Raw genomic sequence first — 27407 nt, forward strand, 5'->3', positions numbered from 1 at the left:
ACGTCAGAGCCTCCAACCAAACCCCCCCTTTAGAAAATCTCTTCTTCTCCTGTTTCTGATCCTATTTGTTAACCTTTTGTCTTTTTTTTTGGTCTCAGTACTTATATAAACCCAACATCAGGATTACAAACATACATACAATCAAAAAGAAATACTTGTTACAAAGCACAAAGATACAGCACCCCAAAAGAAAAAGAAGACTGCTTACAGTTTTTATATGAGAGCTGCTGTTACTGCAATCGCAAGTCATAGGAGGTTGTTGCTGCCAGTGTTACAATCGTTCCAGACATCAATTACAACTAACAGAAACAGAACCATTGTCAGAAACATCATGTCTGAAATGGATCCAGCCTCTTTCGCTAGACCAAGATTGGTGACCAAAAAGGTTCTTGCCAAGCATCAACGTGAAGGGGACGGTGCCGTCGTCAGGAGATGCATTGGAAGGTTTTCTCGAGTTTTTTTTCTCTTCTTTTCTTTTCCATTCTTCATTTCTTTGTCTTTGTTTTTCTGGGTTGTTTACAGTTTGATTTAATTTTTTATTGGTTTGCATTTGATTTCAGGAGTGAATTGAAGTCTTTGGATCCTTTTCTTATGATGGATGATTTTTCAGGTATGGTTAATTACCATAGCCTGGTCCTCATTCTTGGACTTCATTTTCTTTTTCTTTCTATGAATTGATTGACCAGTTCTAATTGTTATATTAATGATTTTTGCAGTGTCTCCACCTGCTGGATTTCCTGATCATCCTCACAGAGGTTCTTGAATTTCTTAGAACAGATGTCTTGAGGAAAAAATGCAAAAAAAAGGGATTATCTTTCAATGTTTTGTTATATTCTACTGATTTAAAGTTTCTGTTTTTACAGGCTTTGAAACTGTTACATACATGACACAGGTACAGTTCTTGTTTCATTACTTTGGTAAAAGACATATTCTTGATCACGGTTTGATCCTTGGAGCTTTTAAAGGTTTAAGGAGAATGAACTCAAATCTGGGGCTTTTGTGGATTTCAGGGGGGTATCACCCATCAAGACTTTGCAGGGCATAAGGGTACAATTCACACTGGTGATGTACAGGTAAAAGTTTCCTTCTTTGAATGATTTAAAATCTACATGACAGATCGGATCCTATTTCTGGGTTTTCATTCTCTTTTGGGTTTTGCTTTCTTTGTTTTGAGCAGTGGATGACAGCCGGAAGGGGAATAATCCACTCTGAAATGCCTGCTGGAGAAGGTGTCCATAAGGGTTTGCAGCTTTGGATCAATCTGTCTTCTCAAGACAAAATGTAAGAAACTTTGAGTTTACTCTCCTGTTTCTTTTCAAACTCAATTCTGGATTCTGGGAGCCACCCTGTGAGCAACTCACCATATTTCAAGCAACAAATTACTCGTTGACTTTGAAAACTTTTGGTTATACTTTATATGAATAACCTTTTAGATTTATGTCAACTATTTTTAGCTAATTAATCTGTATTAGTATTTTGTTTTGTCTTCCTTTCATACAGGCTTTGACTCATTAAAAAGTTGTCCTTTATTTTACCAGTAAGATATTGTTTTAATTGCTATAATATAATAATACTAATACTTGTATTTTATCAACGTAGTTTGTGGAGCAATGGATATTAAAACAATATATGGGGCTAAAAACAAGAGATAAGAAGGATGGGTTTTTTTTTTTGTGTTTTTGTTGAAAAAGAAAAAGTTTTTGGAAGACTGCACTGTTGTTAACCTGTCTCTGTCTGTCATAGTCATGTAAATTCATGAGATCTTCTAGAATATTTCCTGTTTAGCAAACCCAGACTATTTCTAATACTAGTTCACAACAAGTTAATCTAATTTGATCGCATTTGACATGTCCAAGAAAGATGGCAAATACTTATCCAAAATCCTGATGCAGGATTGAACCAAGGTATCAGGAGCTTTTGAGTGAGGACATTCCAAGTGCAGAGCAAGATGGGGCAGAAGTCAGAGTTATAGCTGGGGAATCAATGGGAGTTCGATCTCCAGTATACACCAGAACCCCATCAATGTACCTAGATTTTAGTTTGAGGCCAAGAGCTCAAGTTCATCAACACATCCCAGAATCATGGAATGCCTTTGCATACATACTTGAAGGTGAAGGAGTCTTTGGCTACCAAAACAAAACACCCATATCAGCTAACCATGTACTTGTTTTGGGTCCTGGAGATGGTGTAAGTGTGTGGAACAAGTCCTCAAAGCCATTGAGATTTGTGCTCATTGCTGGGCAGCCACTCAATGAGCCAGTGGTTCAGTATGGGCCTTTTGTGATGAACACACAGGCTGAGATTGATCAAACTATTGAAGACTATCACTATAGCAAAAATGGTTTTGAAATGGCTAAGCACTGGAGATCTCATTAATTGGGGTTGAAAATGGCTTTACCAACAATGACAACATTAAAGAAATTGTAAAAGCTAGGGGGGCGGCGGGAAGAAAGTTACAAATAAAAGGGCACGATCATTTCTCTATCTCTATCACTCACTATCTCCAACCATAAGAGAGCAGTCAGATAGGAACTGAAAGGGAAAGATTTCCGACTCACAGGAGCAAAAAGCATCTAGAAGTTCAAAGTGCAGCTGGAGGAGAGCATATATAGTTTATCACTAAAGTCATCATGATGATTTGATGGGGTCACCTTATCTTGGTTATGTTTTTCTCTTTTTTTCATAATCTTTTTTCTGTTGATAGTTTTAATTTAAGAATTTTGTCTTATATTTATAATTTTTCTGACCCTTTTGGTTTATTTCTTATGGCTTCTTTTTTAACCTGTGTGTATGGTGGTGGAAACTGTGGTAGGGATTACCTCTTTTTATTTTTTGAATTGGGGCTCTTAATCATATCTACTGCACCCACAATTGACCCTCCACCTACAACCCAATTCCAAGATCCACTTAGTAGCCAAAGGAAGAGGGAGACGGATTGATTTTGGTCATGACTTTAATTAAATTAAAAAACAAGGGTTAGGGGCTGGAGTGACAAGTGCCTTGTTTAATGGTGGCTTTGTTTTGTCCTGTTTAACAATTTAATGGTAGCATTGGTATACTTGACTCAATAACAGATGCATACATTTCTTGCTTTAAAAAACTGGTTTTGAATTGCCTTTACCCCTATAAAGATAAAAAAGAACTTGTTTTAAACTTTATTGTTTTATAATGGCATGGTTGCAACCTTGGTAGGTAACTAAGTCTCACTTTGTCGGTTTAATTATGGGCTCGGGTGCAGCCATGGCATTAACTACAAGTATCATCTAAACTGCCTTAAATTTACCCAACCGGCAGGCTAGTGGTGGTTTCCATGACTATGGGTTGAACTCACACTGCCAATGCAATGTTACAGTTTTGGTCAGCTATAAAATGTGAATTATGGAATCTATATTATTTAAAGGTTGCAAGACTTTAGGCCAAATTTTTGAAGGCAAAAGCAATATTACCACAGCAAAGTGCCCACTTATAAGATATACTCAATCACTGCTAATATCCGGCAAATTAGGGAGCCAACGTAGCCACTGTGTTGAGAATCTGTCAATCCACCAGGGGTTTTAACTTTTAGATAAAGATTTAACTGATAATTTCTTTTAACAAAAAAGCTCTTAAAGTTTGGACCATAATGCTATATCAATAGCCTTAAATGAATCATTATCCACACATATAATAGATGATAACAGTTCAGCTACCCAAGAATCATATTCATTGAGAGTTTTCATTCTTCTCTTCTCTCTTTTTTTTTTTTTCCAGTTCCAACAATGACAACGGATGAGGCATCACTTGTGGTTGTTTAGCAATTGATAGTCCCTCTTTAAAGCAGGCATGTCTCCTCAATCAGGCACAGAAATAACTCAAGAACCTCCCGAAACAAGTTATCAAAGGAATATATAGTTGCAAAACTCAACCACCAAGGCACTAGTTAAACTAGATGCTATTGATGGCTATGAGAAAATAATGAATCTGATAGCTAGATATCAAATTCAAAATCAATAATCCAATGTGAAATAAGATTGCTACCTGCATCACTCTCTGCAGGTACAGCTGTATCCAGAAACGGAAAAATCTTAGGTCTTATTTTCTTTAACCAGAAGAAAATAATTTAACTATATAATAATGATATCATTCAGTAAAAAAGAATCCCTGAAGACATATCCATTGAGAAAACAAGCAAACAAACAAATCAACCAACCAAATTGAATTAACAAACTGTGGGAAGACCTCAACTTGTACACTTTTTGAATGTAGGAGATCACCTTGAACAGCAAGAAAAATTTTGGGTTTGCTTTGATCCATCAGTTTCACTTTTAGTAAGGGTTACCCGATTGACAGTTAACTCAGCTTTGTAAGTATCTGAGTTCAGGACCTTCCTGCTGACATTGTTGTAAATCTCTCGTATAACAATCTCGAAAGCCTTCTTAACATTTGTCGAATCCAAAGCAGATGTCTCCATGAAGAACAACCCTTCTGCTTCAGCGAGGCTTTTGCCTTCTTCAACACTCACATCTCTGATAGTTTCCAAGTCGCATTTGTTGCCAACCAACATCCTTGCTACTGTTGTATCAGAATGAGCTGCACAAATTTTTAAGTAAGGACAAGCCTGGACATCTTCAGAAGCAAATAGATAAGCCAAGGAGAAAAGATAAAATCAAAGAAATGTTTTGGACAAGTAAATAAGTGTCACGTTGAATCTGGGAAATACTTGTGGTGAAAACCAAAAAAAGTAGGAAGAATATCAAGGGCACCTGTGGCCCAACAGTAAATTTCCTTTGGGCATTAGGATCATTTGAGTACCAAGGTCTCTGATAAAAGAGACCTAATTGATAAGTAATAAATCAGCTAGCTTTGAGAATCTTGGAGTTTTCTCCTTATACCCTTGTAGCCAGTCTCAACCATTAGGAAGGGAATTTTTCTCCAAGTCATCTACCGACTTCTAAATGTAAGCATTTGCATTTCAAATATTTATATTCTCTATTTCCATTCCTTCTCATCAATCTTGTCTGCATTGGGGGGCAATTGTGTGTATTAACACTATATGGAAAACTTGACAAAGGCAATCTTTGCCATTCACTGGGGCAATCACTGGAATGCTATGAATTGAAAACACGTACAAACACTGAACACTGAAACAGAGATGAAGTGTCTGACAGATAAACCTCGTAATATGAGAATAAGTTCTTCATCCTTCTCTTCTTTTGCTTCTTACAATCTCTAACCCAATGCTTCCTTCAAAGTCCTTCTTCCATTCTTGGTCTTCCTTAGCTGCTCTCCCTAGCTAATTTCTTCATTCTTTGGTTAATAATTGTTCTTTTTCCTCTTCAAAATCAATTACGTACAAAAAAAAATTTACACAATCTAGCATATCAATTGTGCTGCCACATACTATGTTAAGAGTTTATTTCTATTGAATTTAGAAGACACATTCCATAACATCAAGGGAATAAAATGGTAGCATTTCATGATAACAAGGTAATTTAATACTATATGGTTAGAATAGAAGTTTGTAGAATTTTTTGATGCATTTTCATTCTCTTATAGTTTATAGGTACAACTAAAAACCCAACCCTACAACTTGAACCTAAAGAACCTAAAGAGCCCTTAATGATTATTGCTGGCGAGATATCCTCGAAGAGAAAATACCAACACTTGATGTACAATGACAACTCACTTTGACCCAAAAGCTTAAGTTGTTAGGCCATAGTTCCATCATTCCCTATATATATAAGTCATTTACTTCTTTGCCAAAGCTAACTATTTAACCCTAATAGACTAGGCTAAATTTGAGATTTTAACAAGAGTCCAATATAGGGTTCATATCTGAACGTTCTTGTGCATCAAAAGTAAATATAATAGATCTTGTGTACTTAGATTTGTCTATGACCTAAGAGATTAAGTTTTGGGTCAAAACGTTGTTCTATTCTTATCTCCCTAAGGAAAGGTATCAGAGCTAGAAATTTTCTCTTGGGAAGTTAGCTTAATGTAGATTATGCCCATAAGATATAGAACACTTATGAAAATGAACTGCAATGAGATTTTGGTTGCAAGTGGTATAATTCTTAGTTGATCCAATGGTTAACCAATGAATTTTGGATCTGGATGAGAATTTGAAACATCATGACACGATGAAAGACGTAAAGATAGTAGGTGCAAATCTTGATCTAAGAGAAAAGGACATTAAATGCCTTAAAATTATTATTACTATAAAGGAATTGAAACTCTTCTCATAATCTATACTCATGATGGTTTCATTTGAAAATATAAAAGAAAATAAATTTGAATGGAGCACACTGGTAAGACTCCAAGTGCATTCACAATTAAGGGACAATTCCTACCAAGGATTTCTTGGAGGAAGTAATAGGCATAACTAACATGGTTGGCAGTACAACCAACCACATGGCTTCAAGATTGTATTGATTCAGGTTTTGTGAGGCTGATACAAGATGATATATGGGTGCTAATGAAGTTATTACAGGGTTAACAAATTGAAAGAAGAATGCAGAAGACACTGAGAAGCATAGGAATTGTCCCAAAGCTTCAGATTTCAGGGAACAACAATGAATAAAGAATGGTTTTGGGGATTGAGTATTTAACTATCATTTATAGTGTTGTTGTACTCTTAGGATTTTTTTTGTGTATAAATTATAGCCATTAATTCTTCCTTTGTGAATGTAAGCAGATTCCAGTACACTAAAGAGAATATTGGCCACTTGTGTTATTTATTAGTATTCTCAGTTGATCTCACACAGGATGTGCTCCAATTACCCTAAAAATTTCAGGACACACTCTAATTTTGACACCCTTGGCTCACGTGAATGATGTCTACAAAACAAAAGAGTGCATATCACCACAAAACAAGGGTGAGAAAAGGAGAAATAGAATATCACCTAGTATTCACACTGTATCTGCTTTCTAGAACAATAAACAGTAAAACAAGTTGAACAACTAAATTCCTGATTATAATTTGTTCCACAAATAAGATCTTGATATCTACAGATTTACATAAATTGGAAATTCACACATAATAGTTCCACCTTAAAAGGTGCACTATCTAGCAATATGCAACACAAGGTAAGAAGTTGCAACATGCAAGTAAACAATTATTCTGTATGAAAAAGTGCTACATTAACAGATAAAATCCACTCTAGGAGGTTGAAAGTAAAAAGCATCAGCAAGCTAATCCCTAGGTAACTATTAGTTTACTACTTTCTTCTAGGGAACAAATGTTATTGCTGTTGTCAGCTTTCTTCTAGCTTAAGCCTTAAACTACAATCATTACAATATCAGATCTAATAATCCAACCCACAATAACCAACCAAATGAACAAATCAAGATAGAATCCTAAAAGGGCAAAGAAAGAAAGTAAAAACCACCAACCAAACAACCAATCTCAAAATTTTCATGGATCTTCTTATAGCAGTCGTTTTAGTGCCAAATCTACCAAAAGCAAATGTTAAAATCCAATCCAACCGCCCCAAAAAAAAAATCCAGTCAAGTTGAACTGTCAATATTACCGAAAAGGTATCCCCAGTTCTCATCAAACCAACAACTAAAAACCACCAAATCCTCCAATCCCAGAGCAAAACCATAAAACATCTTAAAAATCCATATGAAGACACTCAATCTACCTAACATCAAAAACCCGGAAAGGAAAATTCAAAACCAAGAAAAGGGCAGTTATAAAACCAGCAAACGAGTTAAAAAAAAACTTACTCTTGAGTTCATCAAGCCACCGACTGACACTGTCGAAGGTCGTTCTCCTGCTGATATCATAAACAATAAGAGCACCAACAGCGCCTCTGTAATAAGCAGAAGTGACAGCACGAAACCTTTCTTGACCAGCCGTGTCCCAAATCTGAGCTTTAACTTCTTTGCCATCGATCTCCATGCTTTGGGTCTGAAACTCAACCCCTATGGTGGCTTTGGAATGTGGGTTGAATTCGTTTCGAGCATACCGTGAAAGGAGGTTGGATTTGCCAACTGCCGAGTCTCCAATTATAACTATCTTAAAAAGGTACTCTTCTCCTACTGCTTCGTCGTCTGACATGGCCTTGGCTTTGGGTTTTTGCGGTGGGATTCTGGTGTTAAGACAGAAAGGAAAAAAACGGAGGAAAGAGACAGGGACTGGGATGTGGGGGAAGTTCCGTCCGAAGCTAAGCTGGCAAAGACATATTGCGCATGGAGTGGGTTCATCATTGATTTTTATGGGATCCGTTATTTATTTATTTTTATTATAAATTACTAACTATAACTATTGTTATTTAAACATGACTTCACTACTTTATATAAGAAAATTATCCTACTTCTATTGCCTTACATTAAAATTAAAAAAAAAATTAATAAATTAATCTAATTACTAAATGAACATATAAATAATTTTATAAAATTTATTTGAAAAATTAAAAACTCTCAACCAATCTATAAAATAATACTATTTGTTTATTTGCATATTCTTTTTACAAATTTTTTAATAAGGATAAAGAGAAAAAGGAGAAGTATAGTCATTACGATGTTAACAGTGATGTTTGACTGTAACCGCTAAAAGTAATTTTAATGAGTTTGCATGGGTTTATGTGTTTGTATGTTCCTTTGGACATGGGTCAAGAAATCCTTTTCCACAAGTATATGATTTACCACATGGAGTAAAGAAGCAATTAGATTTCCAGCCAAACCTAATTGTCCTGCTCTCACTGTTTCTTTCTTTTTGAGACTATGAACTATGATCAAATTCAGAGTGGTTTATCCATTGAGAGGAAGAGAGGGGTATTTGAATGGGGACCGGCTGATGAGGTCGTCTCATTTTAGTAACAAGAAATGAATTGGCAAGACTTGCCAACTCCAATTCTCGTGAGGACTGATCAAAAGTCAGGAGAGTTCTTCTATTTCATGAGACCTCCCCAGGTTGGATCATGGACAAATGTCAGAGATTGAAGCCTTTATTACAGTTGGCATGAGTCATTTAAGAATGGAAGATTCTATTCTACCCACCTCGAGCAACAAGTGGACCACTGTAGAAATCACTATGTTAAAAATCACAGAGAAGAAGCAATTTGGAAACAATAGTTACATATCAATAATCAAAAATTTCCTACCCCAAAAGGCAAAGAAAAATCAATCATATAACATTGACATTTTATAAAGTTGTAGCATGAATAAATACACGAAACATCAATTGAGTTCTTCATGCCCATCTAAGATACAAAAGCCGACACATATGTTACAGGAGAGACACTGAATCTATCAGAAAAGGGAAACTGAAACTACCATCTGCATTTAACAATCCCTTTTTGTCCTTTTCAAACTCAACCTCTTCTTAACTAGGGAACAATGTCACTCCATTATATACAGTTTCAAGTTCTATACCTCTGCTTTGCATTATTATGTCAAACTAAGACAACAAAATTAGTCTTGGCTCCACTAAGCACCCACGTTGAACAAAATTTAGAAATCAGACCAGTGCTGGCTCATTAAACCTGGTTAGGGAATATCATGAGCCTTGTTTGCATCCGCATGTACAAGTTTCGAGTTCTTTGTGCAGTTTCTGCAAGAGAGGAAGTAGACAAATCAACCAAAAAGACTACAAGAAAGGAAGGGTTGCCAAAATGCAGGACTTCTAAGCCATTTATAACAAATTTTAAAGATTATCAGAAAGATACAAAAGGGTATTCATATTTAACATTTTTTACACGATGATATAAACAGCACACGAGTTCATGAATAAGATCAGAGCCAAACCAAGTCGTTTGTGACAATGAATAAGATCAGAGCTCTCTCTTGTACTACATAAATGGCACTTGTCCAAGTTGACTACGTTAGGCTCTCTGGTCTGGATCATTCTAATTCTAAAGTAGTTTAAGTGATTAATTTTCCCAATTGTAAATTTTATTTTTATACTCCAGCTTGTAAGTAAATATGTTAATGATAGCAAAAGAATCATGATCCTTATAGGAGGGCCTGATGAAAGTGCTTGGTAATGGAACATGCCTAATGTTTGAGCGTCTCCAAGGAAAACCTGAATTCCAATTCACAGAATTTACTTACTTTAAATACAACAGAGAATAACCAGTAAGAAAGTTAATCAATTATGTACTCTATGATGCGCTATATGCATCAGGATTACATTTCAGTCCTATAACATGTGCACATGCATGCACGGGTATACACACACACACACACACAGACATCATATAGATTTCATATTGTGGCCTATTGTGTAAGCACCTATCATGTTCAGAATCATAGCAATCCTCTTCAAAGAAACAAATAATATAATCTGTTTGTAACTCAGCATGACAAATTTACGAACCTGAACTTCATTTTGAAGGCCTTTAATATGCTGCACAGCCAAGTCCAGCATGTCTGCATAGCTCGTTTGCTGCAAGAAGATTTTAAAGATACATTATACTCATTGAAAACAACAATATACATTGTAAATGGATTCCTTTTACGACAATTTGGATACCAAAAGTCCAGAATCCTTGCTAAGGTATTGAATAATTTGGAGCAACCTAAATATAGACTCAAGACCTGAGGTCCAGTATTGAAAATGCGATTACCTTATCCATGTTAGGAACAAGCTCTTGTAATTTCTTCAGCTTCCCACTTATTCTAGTTCTTCTCTCCTGTATGCATATAACAAGTTTAATGATGCTCAGTATGACTGACCATTCTTTAGGGGAATACAACATGTATATCATATGCTCATGTATCTTAACCAACTGTAAGTTTATAGAGTATTATGCATGTAGCTTCTTCAAGACAATAATATGAGCAAGTGGCAGTAAGAATTATCAATTAATCAAATAATCATTTCAATGATCCAAGGGCACAATGAGATGTTCTATTACACAACCTGTCCTTTGTACCCATAGAATGAATAAGTAGAAGCGCAGATCATATTCTTGCACTCAATAGCTGCAGTCTTATGCTCGGGTACCTACCATCTGCTCCACAAAGGAGCAGAAATTACCTGCTTGTGCAGGTATGAGGGCTTTTATGCTCCAGTCCAGTGGATGCATTGCTTGCTTCTTTCTTTCTTGGATATCATTTTTACTTTCAACTTTGACATTGCTGCCATCGATCGTCAAGACCACAATAATACTTTTCATGTGCACATCACATAAAATTCCAAGCCAGAAGACAAGAAAAGAGGAAAAAAAAGAGGGGCAATGAATATCTAATTGTGGTTCTTCCATATTGAATCATGCCTAACAATGTCAAAAGTTTCATTTTGAGATGCAATGCTAAAGACAAATGAACAATGAGATTTATGGATGCAACAAGAGCATGGCAAACAGCAATATAACTTTAGCATCATACTAACTATTGTTAATAGCCCTTACAAATGTTCTACATGTGCAAGGTATATAAGAAAGAAGTTGAACTTTCTGAGGCAGAATGTAAAGTTTGATAGAACTGGTCACTTGAAAAGACTATAGGTTGGTCTTATGAATCTTCAGTAACATCTGCAGATTTTTCTATGAATAGGCAATTCGAATTCTAAGCAGTAATAGCAATCTATAACTATTAATTCTATCTCTTGAATTTTTACTTACTCTTTCAGCAATGCTTCGAGGGTGAGTGGCACAGCCACGCTTGGCTCGGATTTTACAGGGCACAGAATCTTCAGGAATATGTAGCAGCTTTTCCACCGTGGCCATTTCAAGTGTTGTTTGGGGCAGGCTAAACTGAAATAAAGATTGAATGGAAGTATGTAAGGCCAACAGTGTGAAGTTAAGGACATTCCAGTAAAGCACATTGTTATGCACCATGGTGATGACAAACTAATCAATGGTGCTACTATTAGCTGCAAAATTTTGCTCTTACTTGACAAACAACCATATTGAGCATGAGGATGAGAAATAATGAACTACGAAATAGTCTTTTTCATATAAGATATAGGAACAACTACCATAAGTCATTCTTCCTTGATTCCAATATCATATAAGAAGGGGAGAGCAATCTAAGTACCTGAGTTTCCAAGGCATTGAGACAGTTATAAATATCGCCATCAATATTTTTAGCCCTCTTGCTTGGTGGGGCAGAAAACACAATGGAATTGGTATTATCCCATGAATCCATTCCAAAGCCAGCAGCAGCAAATGAATGTGCAGCATTTTGGTGGTTACTGCTAGAGCTAACACCATCAACAAGATTCTCACTTACTTCAGAGATCTGAGAAAGAGAATCTTGTCTAGTGAAGCTCAATTGAGACTTCAATCTTGACACTCTATGGCCACCATTAGCACCACCTTGAGAGCTATAATTTCTGGAGCCCCTTGTGACAGAAAAACCTGCAATGACCGCGTTAAGTTCACTTTGTATGATCCATGAAAAAATAAAAACACATTTTATAATGAATCAAATGCATTGCAAAATTAGGTAATGTAATATTCAACCGTGTTTGTGTTCCACCAACTCAACTTGGTCATTCATTGAGAAAAGTAATTTAGGTAGCTTTTGGAAAGATGACATGTAAAATTTTTTTCAGAATTCATTTAAATCCTATAACTTGTATTTGTTTAGACTCTAGACTCTAGCAAACTCTAACATTTAAATATGATAATGCATAGACAAATTTTTGTTGTAAATTTAATCCTCAAATGAAATGAATACAATTTCAATTGTTATAAGATACAATATTATTATTTTTTGGTACTGGTTCTACCCAGTCATTCCACATGTTTACCATATCTACTAATTCCACATGGTAATCTACAGTAAGACATGCGTTAAAATATACACAGACAGCTAAATCTTTAAACTCCAGAGGCATGTTTCCATAAGGGACCTATGCTCATGTAAGTAATTACCTGTAACTTATTAATTTTCTTAATAGTAGTTAATGAATCCATATAAAAATGTTGGTGAAATTAAAATGAATTTTTCCTAAATATAAGAGTTAAAGAGTATGAACAACGCAACCTTCAAGTCCCTCTTATACCACTGGTGTTGTGTCAGATTGGACAACAAAGCTCATCCATCTTACTTTATTCCAACTTGTCCAACTTGCACATTATATTAAAATGTTCACCCAATAAAGCATATAAAATTTTATACATCTATACCAATATTGATAAAGTAAAATAATAGCATAATGTTGGATTCCTTAGAAATCGGTGGGGTCATGTGAGGCACGTGACAGATACCCCGTAAGACCTCATCTGCCAGCAAAATACGTGGTGGGTTGCGTGGATTAGCTATCTATAACTTTGTCTACCATTAATTTTATTCTTTTATTATCTTTTCTCCTCTTTCGGTGTCTACCCTTTGTATTCTTTTAAGTTGCACCAAACATATATATTTTTATTCTTTTAAAATCATAAATTTTGTTACTAAAATGATACAAATCATGATTTTTTTAAATTAATAAAAGGGTTAACTACGGAACCCCATATTGAGATGCACTTTTTTACTTCAAATGTCATTGTCTTTTGCCACATGTAGCTTTGTCCATACAATCTAAAGATCTGCCAACATAAAGGCCACATTTTATGAAAATAAAAGTAGATTTCTAAAGGGTAATTCTAAGAACAAGTAGGACATTTTTAATTATGCAATATAACTAACATGTACTTTGAGACTTGAGAGACTAGCTTAATTAAAAAAAAAAAGACTGAAAATAACTCAACTTTTCTTCAAGCAAGCACTAAAATATTTAATCATCAATTAAAAATAGATGGTAAAATATGGCACTTTAACATTTAAATGTTATTCTAACTTCGACATAAAGAAAAATAGTATTGCCAAAAAAACAAAATAAGAAAAAAAAAAGGGTCAAAGACTTTAAATTCTATAACATATTATTTCATTATTTATGGCAAATACATATAATATGAATAAAAGAAGACACGAAAATTAAACACTCGACCAAATAAATCTACTACTATTAACACGTGAAAATTGAAAATAACTACAAAACAAAATTGAAGAGTAAATAAGTCAGAGATAATAGAAGACACCAAAATCAATTAAACCAATGTATTATTTACACGTGAGCTTCATAATTAGCCTATAGTGGAAGCTACATAGAATTTCCCTGGGTCATCATCCTACCGGATTATACCATATAGGGTTATTTTGGCAATTAAATTGAATAGAATGTGACATTTTTGTCAATGGAAAATTGGGTCAACGCCTCTCTTAGCAATACAACACCATAATCAGCCAATGCCGGTGAGTTATTCAGGCTAAGATAAAAGCCATCAATCCAAAGAAAGAAAGTTTAAAAGGCGAAATTACCCCTTAGTGGATAATGACAAATAAAATTGAATAAGGACAAAACGGTCACTCTGAACTTTAAGAAAAATAAAAAAAAAATCATTACCGTTTTCGGTTGTGACGTGACTAAGGAAACCAGCAGGAGAGCTACGTTGTCTGAGCAAAGAGGAAGAAGTTGTTCCAGAGTAAGATCCATGAGGAGGAGGAGCAGCGGACGCCGCGGCAGCAGCTTTAGGCTCCCGTGGATCGTTGGATGAGCTGACTTTACAAGTTGACTCTGACGTTAAAGACGATGAGTCAGCTGTGAAGTAGTGGCCGACAAGGTTAGGATCAGCTCCGATGACGGCATCGACGGTGGTGGTTAGAAGAGAACCCGGAGCTGAGCCGTAGCGGGTTAGCCCGGTGTGGCCCATGGGTTTTTGAGACGAAGACGATGAAGATGATGGATACATGGCTCTAGCTCAGAAAGGAATAAAAGAGGAAAGCGAAAAAGAAAGAAAAGATAGGAAAAAAAATAAGCTGAAAAGAGAAAAAAAAATCAAAGGCTTGTTCAAAGTTCGAAGGAAGCAAGAAAAGGGGGAATGCCTTGATGGGGAAATGTCTTATGAGGTTTTGCTTCCATCACGCATGGGTGATTTTTGTTACGTCACCACTCAAACTTCAATTAATGATTTTTATTATTATTAATTTTGCTTTGTTTTTTATCTGAGTTGGCATGGTTCACGTGTTTTCCTCATACTCTTTATTTTAATTTTTAATTCATTCACCAGCAGATTTACCTAACTTTTTGAGTCCGTTTGGTACACTGCAATGTAAAGCACATTACATGCAATGTGGTTTATTAAATTATATTGCAGTGTTTGTTTTGTAACAGACGACTGTAATGTAAGATTGCAATGCAATCACATTACAGCCAATGGATGTAATGTGATTGCAGTCCAAAACCAATGCAATCACATTACATTACACTCTGCAATGTTCTTAAAAATAATTTTACCCTTTAATTTTATTACTTTATTAAAAATATTTTATAATATTATAATTAAAATAAAAATATTAAAATAAAATATATAATATAAGAATAAAAATTAAAATAAAATAAAATATAAAAAATTAACATTTATATAATATAGATAAAACAAATTAAAATAAAATATATAATATAAAAAATATATTAAAGAAATAAAAATAAAATATATAAAATTATAATAATAAATAAAAATAAAATATATGACATTAAAAATATATTTAAAATATGATATTATATAAAAATTAATAATATAAATATAAAATATTAAAAATAAAATATAAAATATTACAATAATAAATAAAATAAAATATATGACATTAAAAATATATTTAAGAAATGATATTATATAAAAATTAATAATAAAAATATATTAAAAATAAAATATATAAAATTATAATAATAAATAAAATAAAATATATGATATTAAAAATATATTAAAAATATGATATTATATAAAAATTAATAATATAAATATAAATATATTAAAAATAAAATATATAAAATTATAATAATAAATAAAAATAAAATATATGATATTAAAAATATATTTAAGAAATGATATTATATAAAAATTAATAATAAAAATATAAATATATTAAACTTATATTTTAATAATTATGGGTAATTTTGACAATTAACATTACATTCTCACTAAAATACTTGTAAACCAAATACTGTAATGTTATTTTCCCTACATTTTAATCATTATTTTGCTTACATACCAAACACTGTAATGTTATTTTTCCTGTAATCACATTGCTTGCAATCATATTACTTGCAATCACGTTACCTGTAATCACATTGCATTGTAATGTACCAAACGCCACCTTTGTTTCTTTCTTTTTCTTTTTCATCCATTAACATATTGAATCAGTTAAATTTTAAAAACATTTCTTTATTTGACTTTTGAGAAATTTTTAAAAAATGAATTTAATGCATTTAGTATTAAATTTTTATATTTTTATAAATTTGATGTTCCATAACTTTTAATGTCAAAATATATAAGAAAACCAAGAAAAATAATTTTAAATATTTAAAAAATAAAATGAACATACTTATACTATATTCCTAAAAAATATAAATAAAGAAAATGAAACAAAAAGAATATATTAATTCACAGGATTCAATCTATTAATTACTGTATATGCTTTCTTTTCTTATTACTAATTGTACTATAGCACTTAATTTATATTATATAATTTTATTAATTGCGATTATATGTATAGTTAAATAATTTAATAATTTCAGATATGGAAATTGTATTATGTTCAGATTAATTAGCATGATATCAAACTTGGGTAACACAACCAGTCACATGCTTCTTTTGTTTCTCTTTCTTTTCATATTATTTATTGATAAATTAACATTTAACATAATATAACACATAACTTTCATTTATTTCTATCATTTTAGTATTCACTTAAATTGGTATATTTAAACGTTCAAGTTAAAAGTAACAGTCAATATTAACAAATCTATGGTCGATATATGTTCATTAACATTGTATTTGATAAAAAGGAAACGAACATGGAGGAAATTGAAAAACATAGAGAAGGCAAGAGGAAATTTACATTTCACATAAACCAATCAAAGAAAAATGTAATCATAAAATTATTTTAAAATGATTTATTTTACTTTGATAAGCCCTTTTTAACCATTATGGTATGTTGGATGTCCCACCCATGTTGCTGGTATTTATTTGTGTGGTAGTTGATTTATATATATATATATATAATTGGGGGAAGAATGATTCAAATCTTGTTATTTAGGTAGAGAAATTATGTACTAATCAATAAATGAAGTACTTTGATGCAGTGCGTAGTTGATGTTGATGACTTTTTATTTCTTATTTTGAGTTGCTTTAATCTAGCTCTTGTGTTGTTAGTTTGGGTGTAATTTAAATTTGATTATGGTGTTAAATGATTTTTCTTACTCTGTTTTGTTTTGTAAAGTATTCAAACAATCTCTAATTTTGAGATATCAGTAAATTTATTTTCGTTTTGTCTAATTTTGACATAAATATGATTTTATATCAATTTTCTAATACATAATAAAATTAATCATTTTATTTCATTTTAGGAGTTGATGTGATGGTATCAACATGTTATATGAAACAAGAATGGTGCTTCCAAGTAAGTTAATGAAAATGTGATAATAACTCGTGTCACGGAAACAAAGCTTTACGCAAATCTCTATTACTAATACGATTTGCTTCGTGATTCAATTCATTAAGTTGTCTCTGTTGTCTATCTATGAATAATTAAATATCAATTTGTAAGGTTGATCTACTTTGGGAACCTCTATGTCTATAGTTAAATTTGATGCCCTACTACCTTAATCCAAATCTTTACTTGAACTTTTCGTTATTAGGTAATGGATTTTTTTTTTAATTTACTTTGTATAATGATTTCCTCTCAACGGACTTGTAATTTAAATAATTAAGTATAAAACTTTGGATGATATGTAACTTAAATAATTAAATACAAAATTATGAACGAAAATCAAGGGATCAAATCAATAATTTTCTGAATTTTTTGTATTTCATCATGAATATCACGTACGTTTTGAAATAAAGTTATAATTATTATTAAAAATATATAATCTTGTTACTCTTACCTTTTTAAGTAACTTTCTCTTGAAAGTAATCAAGTAGTGCTGCCATTCCAAATTCATGAATTAGTAATGGAAAAAAACCTTTGCAAATCCTTTCATTAAATTTGTTTTAAAAGCATCAATTTCTTTTACCAAGTCAGCTACAATATCCATCAATACTCAAACCCTGAGTAAAAAAAAATCATTGACATATTAATTTCATACAAAATTACAATAACCATCTCATTCCATTTGTAGTGTAAGTTCATAATTCAGAGTGAAATTGGTAACATTTTACAAACCCTTTTTTATTATTTCAATTACTTCGTTTGAGAAATCAGCAAATTATTTTTCTTTGTTTATCTTTATTTCACTACAAAAGTCTTTTGCTTTCAAGCTCATTTTTTTGTCGGACAATTAAAATTGCAAGTCTAATTAAAACAAAAACTTTTTTATTAAAAAAATATATAAAAAACTTTAAATTGAATTTTATTTCATTAATTTGTGAAAAAAAAGATATTAGTCTTTTCTTTATTTATTTTTATTTCGTAAGTTTAAAAAATGTACACAATTATAAGAACAAACAAAATATCTTTTTCTGGTACTATAAATATATAATTTTTAAATTAGAAAAAGAGATTTCAACTTTTTTTTTTAAGTAAAGAAATTGTATATTATTTAATAAGTCAAATATTTAGTTGCTATACTACAAATAGAATTATTAACAGAAATACTTTATTCCCCAACCACAAAGTCAAGCAAAAAAAAAGATGGGACCATCTTTGGGGTCATACATTGAATCTCACCAACCTTGTTGAGGAAAGTTCGGTTAACCTAGCATTGTTATTTGTTTGATTACCACATAGACATATCCATTTTATTAATAGCAAGTGGACTACTACTTTTTGTAATTGGCCGTGACTGACAAGTGACAGATTAGCCGTGCCTTACTCACGACAAAACCAGTATACAGCCATATTATTTGTTACCACAAATAATATATTGTAGGTGTTTGGAAAAACGAAGGTGCCTACGTCACAGACCAATCAAATTCAAGTGCACGTGCCATGGAAGGAGAAGCCAATTATTTTTCTCAACTTGTAACCCAATCAATACTTCACACGAAACTTGGTACATTCCTGTTATAAACGGTGGGTTTCTTTCTTTCCAAGCGTCCACTGCCTTCCACAGAGTTCTCCACCAATGAAAACCCCGCCTTAACTCAGCGCAGTGGGAGCTATGAAACCAGTTTTTCAGTCTTTTTTTTTTTTTTGAAATCAGGGAAATAAAAAGAAATTTAATTCAATTATTTTTTTATATATATGTATGAAAAAGTTACAGAGAGAGTTCAAATCATATACATAACTTCTTTTTTACATACGATATAATTAGTTAAAAAACCATATTAATTAGTATAAAATTAAATCAATCTCACATGATCAATGAAACTTGAATTTAAAATTTTTAAAATTTTATATTTGGTATAAACTTTTTGGGTACTATTTTTATCTGTAGAATTGTTTGAAAAATTAACCTTTATATAAAAATACTTTTTTTGAGTTCTCCCAATTCTAGATCATTTTAGGATTTTTTTGACAAATTTATCATTACAAATTTTCATGAAATTTCCATCACTAACAAATTTTCAAACAATGATTTTTTATTCTTTTATCTTATATTTACCTAACACATTAATCAATATATTTTATTTTAATTAAAAAACAATAAAAGCAAATTAAACAAAAAAGCATTAATATTTCACAAATAAAAAACAACTTTTTTAATTGAATTTTGAGTTTTGAACTTGAATCAACTTACGTGACTAAATAAAAAGGAAATTGGGCCCAACCAAGTCCATCAACAGCCGACTCCCATCTCCTCCCCTTTTTCCTTTTCTATTTTCTTAACCGAAAACGATGTCGTTTGGTTAGGTTTTGCCCTTTTGACCCTCAGAAATGCCGCCAACCGTAACCTCATTTTCTCCCCTTCCATTTCCCTTACTTTAGCCTCCTCTCTCTCATTCTTCATTCCTCACCGCTGGCGGTAGTACTGTTCTCGATGTTGGTGGTTCTTGGTTGCTTCCGCCCTTTTTGTTCTTTTCTTTTTTTCTTTTCACTTTCATTTTTGTTTTCGTGTGCTGCCGTTACCGGTGGCGCTAGTTTCGCTGCCTTTGGCGGTTTTGTTCCCTCCCCTTTTCTTTTACCAAAACTCTTTTCCTAAAGCCGGTCAAACACAACCAGAACCGGTTTAGCAGGAACCTTGAACAGGTTCAAAATTTTAGGGTTTAGCTTAGCCGAAACCAACCGGTCCAAAATTGGTTTAGCCGAAACCCTAGAAGCCAGTTTTCATTGAAAACCCTCTAACCGATCCGGAGCCCAAAATCTGTTTTAAAACCCTTTCTCACTTCCTCGGTCCCCGGCGCCGTCGCCTTAGTCAGCCTAGGCCTTTCCGACGACGGCGGCTCCCTCTTCCCTTTACTCTTCTCTTTTCTTCCCTTTTCTTTCTGCCGCCAATTTCCATCCTTTCTGAACAAAGCCTAGCCACCGTCCTTCATCTCGGGATGCAAGGTCTCTCTCACTCTTAAAACAGTGTAAATGCCTTGAAATTTATCATGTCCATATCTTACCCACCTCTCTCTCTCTCTCTCTCTTAAAAAAGAAAAATTCGTTTTTTCTCTTTAATATTCCATTAAATCAGGGCATTTTAATTCTATAATTCTCATTTAATATATTCTTTATGAATTCATCATGTTTCTTTCTTCTGCAATAATATATAGGTTTTTTCTGAATTGAACCTGGAATTGATTTATTTTGTATTTAATGTGTTTTTAATTCTTTCAAATTTAGTTTTAATGGGTGGTGATCATTGGTGATTGTAAGGCGATTAGATTAGATAGATTATGTGTTAGTGGTGCTAGATTTGTTTATGTAGCTTCGCATTTTTGGATTATTATTGGAGCTAAAGACTATTTTTTTTTTCTGGAGTGGCTTTTACTTGCTATCTTGCGAAGACCGTATGAATGGTTTGGAGTCAATGCAAAAGACTTGACTATATATCCCTGTTAACTGACATTCGAGGTCCTTAGTAGTGACTGGTGAGTGCTGACCCAAGTTGTCGTTTGCCAGAATCCAGGTATTTCACTGCTCCTGATGTCCCAAGGAGAGGAGCAGCAAGTGAAGTGCTGATGCTCCGGCTAGGATGGGCAACTCTCTGCCTTACTTCTCTTCCTTTTTTGCCTTTGTTGTGTTTATATAATCCATTTCCTTTTTGGCTACAGAAAAAAAGAAAAGCAGAAGCTTGCTGGTTAGCTCTGGAAAGCAGGACCAAAGCTAAATCCAACAAGGCCTTTGAAATTAAAAGGAGAAAGAGTCTTCTATTTCACTCTAATTTTATTTTTCTTTAATGTATTAAGAAGTTTAACCCTTCTGAATAAGATCACAATAAACCCAATTGTTGAGGTGGATCGCTGACAGATGACTTGTTGGATTCATTGTGGGCCCAAAACAATGAAAAAGTCAGGCGGCAGATATGGTTAAGGTGGACAGAAACCAGTCTCCCACCCAGCCCTAAGGCCCGATTGCGGGTTCATGAATCAAGGAACAAACATGGTTTTGGCGTTGGATTTTGGTGTAAGAGTAATAGCCTAACTTGGTTCATTTCCAAGGGTGCAACCTTAGGCTCTTAATATGAAAATATAGATTTAACAACATAAAAAGAAATCATTGGTTGAATTCAAACATAATCTTTCTTTCTTTTACAAGTTTAATAATGTAGAGTCAATTAAGTTTAACCTTTGAGAGAGTTGAGAAATTCAAACCTTACATCTCTAACTCATTTATCTTCTCTATGATATCCCACTTTAAATCAAAACTCTTTTTTAATGAAATTATAGTTATAAGTAAGAATTTATCATAACAATCAAATAAATTTCAATATATTTGAGACAGTACATTTAATAAAATATAAATAAATAGATAAAGTAATCAACTAAACAAAATCAATTTTGAAGACCTTTTTATGAGCAAGTTGGACAGAACTTTGTTGGTAGAGAAATTTTCTGGAGTTGTTTCATTCTATCTTGTAGAGTAAACTATCAAGATCTTTTATCAGACCATAATCCCATTTTTGTAGACTTGAATGAAGTTAACTAGGGATTGCAAATCTTTCAAATTTTTTATTTCAAAGATAATTTTTCAAATTTTTTAATCACGGGTTGAATGAAACCAGCACCAATGAAATTAGTGAAAAATTCTTGAAAGTCTTTTACATAAGCAATGATTTGAAAATTTAGATTATTTTGAAAATGGCGAAGGATTATTGAACATTTTTAGCAATAATAATGTGAGACACAGAGTCACATTGAGAGAAATAAAGAAAAAAGAGTTTTTTTTAAACAAAAAGGAGAATAAGTTCTGAAGTGCAAATTGGACCATGATTAGATTTTCTAAGCCTTGGTTAATTTTGAAATTTAATTAAATTAATAATATATAATTAACATGTTACAAAGGCACTTGACAATTTGCGCAGGTAACTGTAGTTAATTAAAAAAAATTATACTTATTTTAATTTTTTAACTATCAACATGGATGTTTGTACAAATAGACAATTTGAAAACATGTATGGCTTTAAATAAACTCTCTTTGATTCTAAAAAACACATAAAAACAATAAACAACAACCTCTCTTTACTTTCTCAATATTTTTTAGATTTTTTCTATACTATTTTGTTGTGAAAAAATTATATAGAAGTTTAGTAATTTTAGCATACATCGATGATTAATTTTGTTGGTGTAAAACACAATCAATCACTGTTTCATTGTATTATCGAAGTTTATTATTTGTAACCTTTTTGCATACTATCATTAACACAAATGAATAAAACTTTAAAAACAATAACATTGATACAAACAGTATCTACAATTTGAACTCATGTGTTCTAACCTTAATCACCATGGCTCCATCATTGATGTTAATCTTTAATGTATTAGTTTTAGAAATATGACATATACCATAAAATAAAAATAAAAAACTTGGAGTTGAACAACTCAATTATCCAAGTTTCATCTACCATAAAAAAAAAAATCAAAACTCATGGAATTTAAGTATTGATTATCTCCCTAAGGTAGGAAATGCGCTTTAGTATCTAGAATTGTTAAGGATTGTAACCCAAATCATACGCCAGTTCAGAAATCAAATTCAAATTAATCTGCACCACAATGCATCAAGCTAATAATTTATAGAGAATGATTGACTATAGGGACACATAATTAATAAGTTGGGTTGAGCATTTGCCACAGGGCCATTGAACCTGTAAAGCAATGATCATTTGTCATAATGCCTTACCTTGGTGCATTGTGTTAGTCATTTTTTTAAGGCGAATCATTGGTCTTAATTAGCTGCGGAAGATGGAATGTTTAGAAAACTAATTAATTTTTAATACACTACACAGTGAATATGAAGAAAAGTTACAATTGATCATGTGGTAAATAATTTTAATTAGCACAAGATTAATAACTTGGAGGCACATGTGTTTCTTGGCCTAGTACCAAGCCCTAGCGGACTAGGCATTTCCTTCGACAAAAGTTGCCTTAAAGAATATTTGGTGAAAAGCTTCCTGTTTGACCCACCTTTCTTTGCCCAGGCTTTATCAGGCAAAGGTGGCCCTCTTAACTGAAAACCAGATGGGGGATATATTACAATAATCACAAAGCAAATGCTCCATCTCCACTAAACATTCATCTTAATTAACTCACTTAAACCATTCTAAAGTTTATGGCTACGTAACCCCCCCACCATGCAATAGTCTAGACCTTGCTTTCTTCTTAATTTTTCTTTTATTCTAAGCATTGCAGCCATGTGTAAGAAAAAAAAATAACAAATTACAAGTAAATCGATTAATTTAATAAATAAACCCTTAGTTAATTAGTACATCCAAGAAGAAGAAGAAGAAGAAATCAATAACAAATAAACCCAACTCGACATAAGATTGAAAACAAAAGGAAACACCCATATAATATTGAACTTGATTTATTTGTTATCTCCTTTCTACGTATATGATACAACGTAAGAAAGTAGTCTTTTGCCATCTTCAAAAGTCCGCCTTCTTCGTCTTCAAAATCTAAACCCGAAACTTTTAAATTAAAAATTTTACATTCTGGGTTATCAAAATGCACGTGTTTTGAAAATGAAAAACTTAAATGGTTAATATAAACGAGTCAACAAATTTAATCTCAATATTATATTTGTATGAACATCCACTTCTCAGTAAAAAGTCTAACACAGGTCGGCTTTGAAAGTTTCAAAATCCATTTGTTCGGTTAGTAATTGGTATTAAAATAATCATGTTCATGGTCGGAATCTTAACAGGGAGAACCACGATCAAAGCATATCATATTGATTTTTAATCATCTGACTATATAATTGTTTCCAGTTGGTTCAGTGGCGGCCAGCCGCCACTCGAGCAGTGTTATCGAAATTGCTGTCGTGAAATCATGGGAAAAATCTCTACAGTTTCCCACCACATTTATATATTTTAATTCCTTCTCTCTTTGAACTTGCAAAGGTCAACTCGAGCAAAATCAACACAATGGCTGTGTTGAATCAATGAAGTAATCTGAAACGGAGCCAGACGCCAAAATTTGATACTATAAAAAATTATAGTCATGAGATTATAGCTGGGTAACACTAGATTTAATTATATTAATTAGAAAGTCATAGGCATTGGAAAATATTTGGTCCTTCAAATGGCCGATCGATTTCTTGATTAGGTAGTTCCAGAAGAAGAAGACGAAAGAAATGGAGAAAATGACTCTGATAGCCCCTTGTATAGCTTCATATATAAATTACCCTCGTATTCTTCTGTGGCAATTATTGAGTTTACTCTCCATATTTACATTAATCACATTGTATCATTGAAACTAATATTTATGAGTTATTTATATACAAACCTCTGAAAATTTTGTCAATGAAGTCATATTTCATATGCCCTATGGGTGTGTGAAGTAGTTCAACGCCCGTAAATCATAATTCGACACTTCATCAGGAATAATCGAATATTTAAATTTTTTTAGTTAAAATATGTAAAATTTATAATATAATAATTTAAAAAAATTTCAACTATTTAAATTAAATTTTTATATTTTTATTTTGAGTTAAATAGTACTCGAACATTTAGGTTATTGGTTGGTATACGAGCTTCATCTCGTAAAGAGTAGAATTCAAATTCTCCTTTCCCTCAATATATGACAAAAAAAATTAAACTCTTATAATTCAAGATTAACTAATTATTATTAATTAAAATATTATTTATTATTTTATAATCACATTACGTTAATATAATGTTCATATAATGTTAAGGTTGATCAATTATCATTTATCATTTTATATGATCACATCACGCTAACATAACATTTTTATAATATTAAAGTTGACTAATTATCATTAAATCAAATAATATTTATTATTTTATGATCAAGTCACACTAATTTAACGTTTATGTAGTGTTTGTATGAAATATGAAAAATATTACATGATAATATTATTATACCATATAAACATATTAGATAATCATCTATTATAAATATAAAAAATATCACATAATAGTACTATCATGCTATATAAATAAGTTAGATCATCATTTATTATAGTATATTGATATATCAATCAATGTCACTTAGCATAAAAATTAGATAATACGATTTAGTGAACAGTTTATACGATTAGTAAATTGACATTTCACAATGGAATATAATTCCAAAAAGGCGGGAAGTGGCACAATGTCGCCGTGTCGAAGTCAAACAAGCAATTGCAACAGTTTGACGTTAGAATTTAAGCACTGAATACACGCCAAGCTCGCACTTTTTATTTTTCTTGATACGTAACCACCTGTTACATGACATGACATGACATTTTATAACATGCAATGCTGCCCACAAACCCAAATATTTTATTGTTATAACTACTGTGTTTTTTAGCCACAAACTTGTTATTCAAATATATGACTTTTTAATTTTGGAGAATTATTGTTGTTCTTGTTGTCAGCAAATCCGAGGCTTTGCGGATAGCAGTGAGCTGCGTAAAGATAGAATCAATTTTCACGTGTTTCATTTGGTCGGTTCTCATTTGCACGCAGAATTGGAGTTGTACGCGTTTATTTAGGATTATTTGGTCGCCTCATCCTCACATTTTCTCCCAAATATTTGGTCCGACGTGTACTTGACCTCTATAGATCGCGTTGGTTCTTTTCGTTTTCAACAATGAAAAAAATGAGACTAACGTTAAAATGTGTGGGTGTAGGCTCTTAAGTGTTAAAATTGTCCAGCCAGGACGGCCAGAGACAAATGAAGAAAATATTAAACTTGTTGGCTAATTTTGTATATGTTTTACTATGGTGAGTGTCGAATTATTTTATTAATGGTGCAACATGAAAGAAGTATCATCAATTATCACGTAATTATAACGCAATTATGACGATGGCACTGGCGAGGATGGAGTGAGGCCCAATAGCCAAGTTGTCAATATCTCCTTTTGTTTATTATTTTTTTATGCTTATGTCACTATCACAAAAGGTATAAATTGTAAAGTATTTTCTCCCCTTTCAAACTTTTACCAAAACAATTGACAGAAAGAAAATAAAATTTTTCCCACCAGCATTATGGATGAACACAAACCAATACTGTTGTGAAGGGGCAATCTTCTTATCCCCTTGTGTGTGTTTAAGAATTCAAGGGCTTTCGTCTATAGAGATGTGATCAAAATGAGTAACTAATCAATCTGTATCATTTGATTTCTTTCTTTATGGATACTTGACGCTTAGCTAATTACTTCATAAATACTGTAATTGACATGCAAGGTGGTACAAAGAAAAACTCAATAAGAGAATTTTATAGGACCAAAATCCTGGCTTTTAACATTATATTGAAATGCTTCCTTTTGTCAACATTTTTGTTAAATTTGGTGTTAAGTGTCTGTTGACAACACATGTCTAACATGTCACAGGGTCATTACTCTCTTCCTCATAAACGAGCTTATAGGGATGTGCAGCACACTCGTTTATAAAGAGTTCAGGACCTCTCGTTCTTGTCTGATGTGAGATAGATGTATTTTCCTCGTGACACTCTCTCCCACTCGATTCCGGCAACGTCTTCGTTCTCGTCGGCCACCCTTAGTCCCCTTGGACACGGACGCTATGGCGTGAGTCAGATGAGGTCCAGTCCGCTCTGATACCACTTGTCACGAGGTCATTACTCTCTCCCCCATAAACTCGCTTATAGGGGTGTACAGCACGCCCGTTTATAAAGAATCTAGGACCTCCCGTTTTTGTCTGATATGAGATAGACGCACTTTCCTTGTGACAAGAGACACATGTTAGCTGACTTATATATTGTTTATTTATTTAAAAATTTGATTTAATTATAATTTTAAAAATTTATATTATATTAAAAAATAGACAATATATAAAAATTCTCTTGTTTGAGGGCCCTAATTATACAGCTTTTGGGAGGTTGAATGCTGTGTTAGGTTGCATAAATGTGGGACTCAATAAAGCAATATTCCCTCCTTTGACCAATTAT

The 27407-nt window shown here is 32.6% G+C and overlaps 3 protein-coding genes across 3 annotated transcripts; 1 reads left to right on the forward strand and 2 right to left on the reverse strand.

The window, feature by feature from the left end:
- The first annotated feature begins 18 nt into the window (after positions 1 to 18).
- LOC110421202 (RmlC-like cupins superfamily protein) lies at positions 19 to 2759 on the forward strand. The gene is made up of 7 exons (XM_021434718.2): positions 19 to 444; positions 561 to 610; positions 717 to 755; positions 864 to 892; positions 1011 to 1073; positions 1178 to 1281; positions 1893 to 2759. Exons 1-7 carry the CDS (start codon positions 218 to 220, stop codon positions 2374 to 2376), a joined length of 996 nt encoding a protein of 331 aa, XP_021290393.1. The 5' UTR covers positions 19 to 217; the 3' UTR covers positions 2377 to 2759.
- A 1113-nt stretch (positions 2760 to 3872) lies between these two features.
- Positions 3873 to 8188, reverse strand: ARA4 (P-loop containing nucleoside triphosphate hydrolases superfamily protein). The gene is made up of 2 exons (XM_021434723.2): positions 7708 to 8188; positions 3873 to 4569 (listed from the first exon to the last, which is right to left on the reverse strand). The coding sequence occupies exons 1-2, from the start codon at positions 8039 to 8041 to the stop codon at positions 4250 to 4252; spliced, it is 654 nt and encodes a 217-aa protein (XP_021290398.1). The 5' UTR covers positions 8042 to 8188; the 3' UTR covers positions 3873 to 4249.
- A 906-nt stretch (positions 8189 to 9094) lies between these two features.
- On the reverse strand, positions 9095 to 14785 carry LOC110421203 (transcription factor bHLH128-like). Its single transcript, XM_021434719.1, has 6 exons — positions 14321 to 14785; positions 11965 to 12287; positions 11550 to 11681; positions 10551 to 10616; positions 10301 to 10369; positions 9095 to 9535 (listed from the first exon to the last, which is right to left on the reverse strand). The coding sequence occupies exons 1-6, from the start codon at positions 14664 to 14666 to the stop codon at positions 9482 to 9484; spliced, it is 990 nt and encodes a 329-aa protein (XP_021290394.1). The 5' UTR covers positions 14667 to 14785; the 3' UTR covers positions 9095 to 9481.
- Positions 14786 to 27407: the final 12622 nt, after the last annotated feature.

The sequence above is a fragment of the Theobroma umbraticum genome, unplaced genomic scaffold (genome assembly GCF_002168275.2).
Source record: "Theobroma umbraticum cultivar Fairchild unplaced genomic scaffold, ASM216827v3 scaffold_130.0, whole genome shotgun sequence".
NCBI classification, from domain to species: Eukaryota; Viridiplantae; Streptophyta; class Magnoliopsida; order Malvales; family Malvaceae; genus Theobroma; species Theobroma umbraticum.

Coding starts and splice junctions, on each gene's coding strand:
- ARA4 (XM_021434723.2), bottom strand. CDS start 8,041: ATGTCAGACGACGAAGCAGTAGGAGAAGAGTACCTTTTTAAGATAGTT. Junction 4,570..7,707: donor GTGGCTTGATGAACTCAAGA/GTAAGTTTTTTT, acceptor AAATTTGTGCAG/CTCATTCTGATACAACAGTA.
- LOC110421202 (XM_021434718.2), top strand. CDS start 218: ATGAGAGCTGCTGTTACTGCAATCGCAAGTCATAGGAGGTTGTTGCTG. Junction 756..863: donor TCCTGATCATCCTCACAGAG/GTTCTTGAATTT, acceptor CTGTTTTTACAG/GCTTTGAAACTGTTACATAC. Junction 893..1,010: donor CTGTTACATACATGACACAG/GTACAGTTCTTG, acceptor TGTGGATTTCAG/GGGGGTATCACCCATCAAGA.
- LOC110421203 (XM_021434719.1), bottom strand. CDS start 14,666: ATGTATCCATCATCTTCATCGTCTTCGTCTCAAAAACCCATGGGCCAC. Junction 12,288..14,320: donor TCACGTCACAACCGAAAACG/GTAATGATTTTT, acceptor CGGTCATTGCAG/GTTTTTCTGTCACAAGGGGC. Junction 9,536..10,300: donor GCCTTCAAAATGAAGTTCAG/GTTCGTAAATTT, acceptor CCTCTCTTGCAG/AAACTGCACAAAGAACTCGA.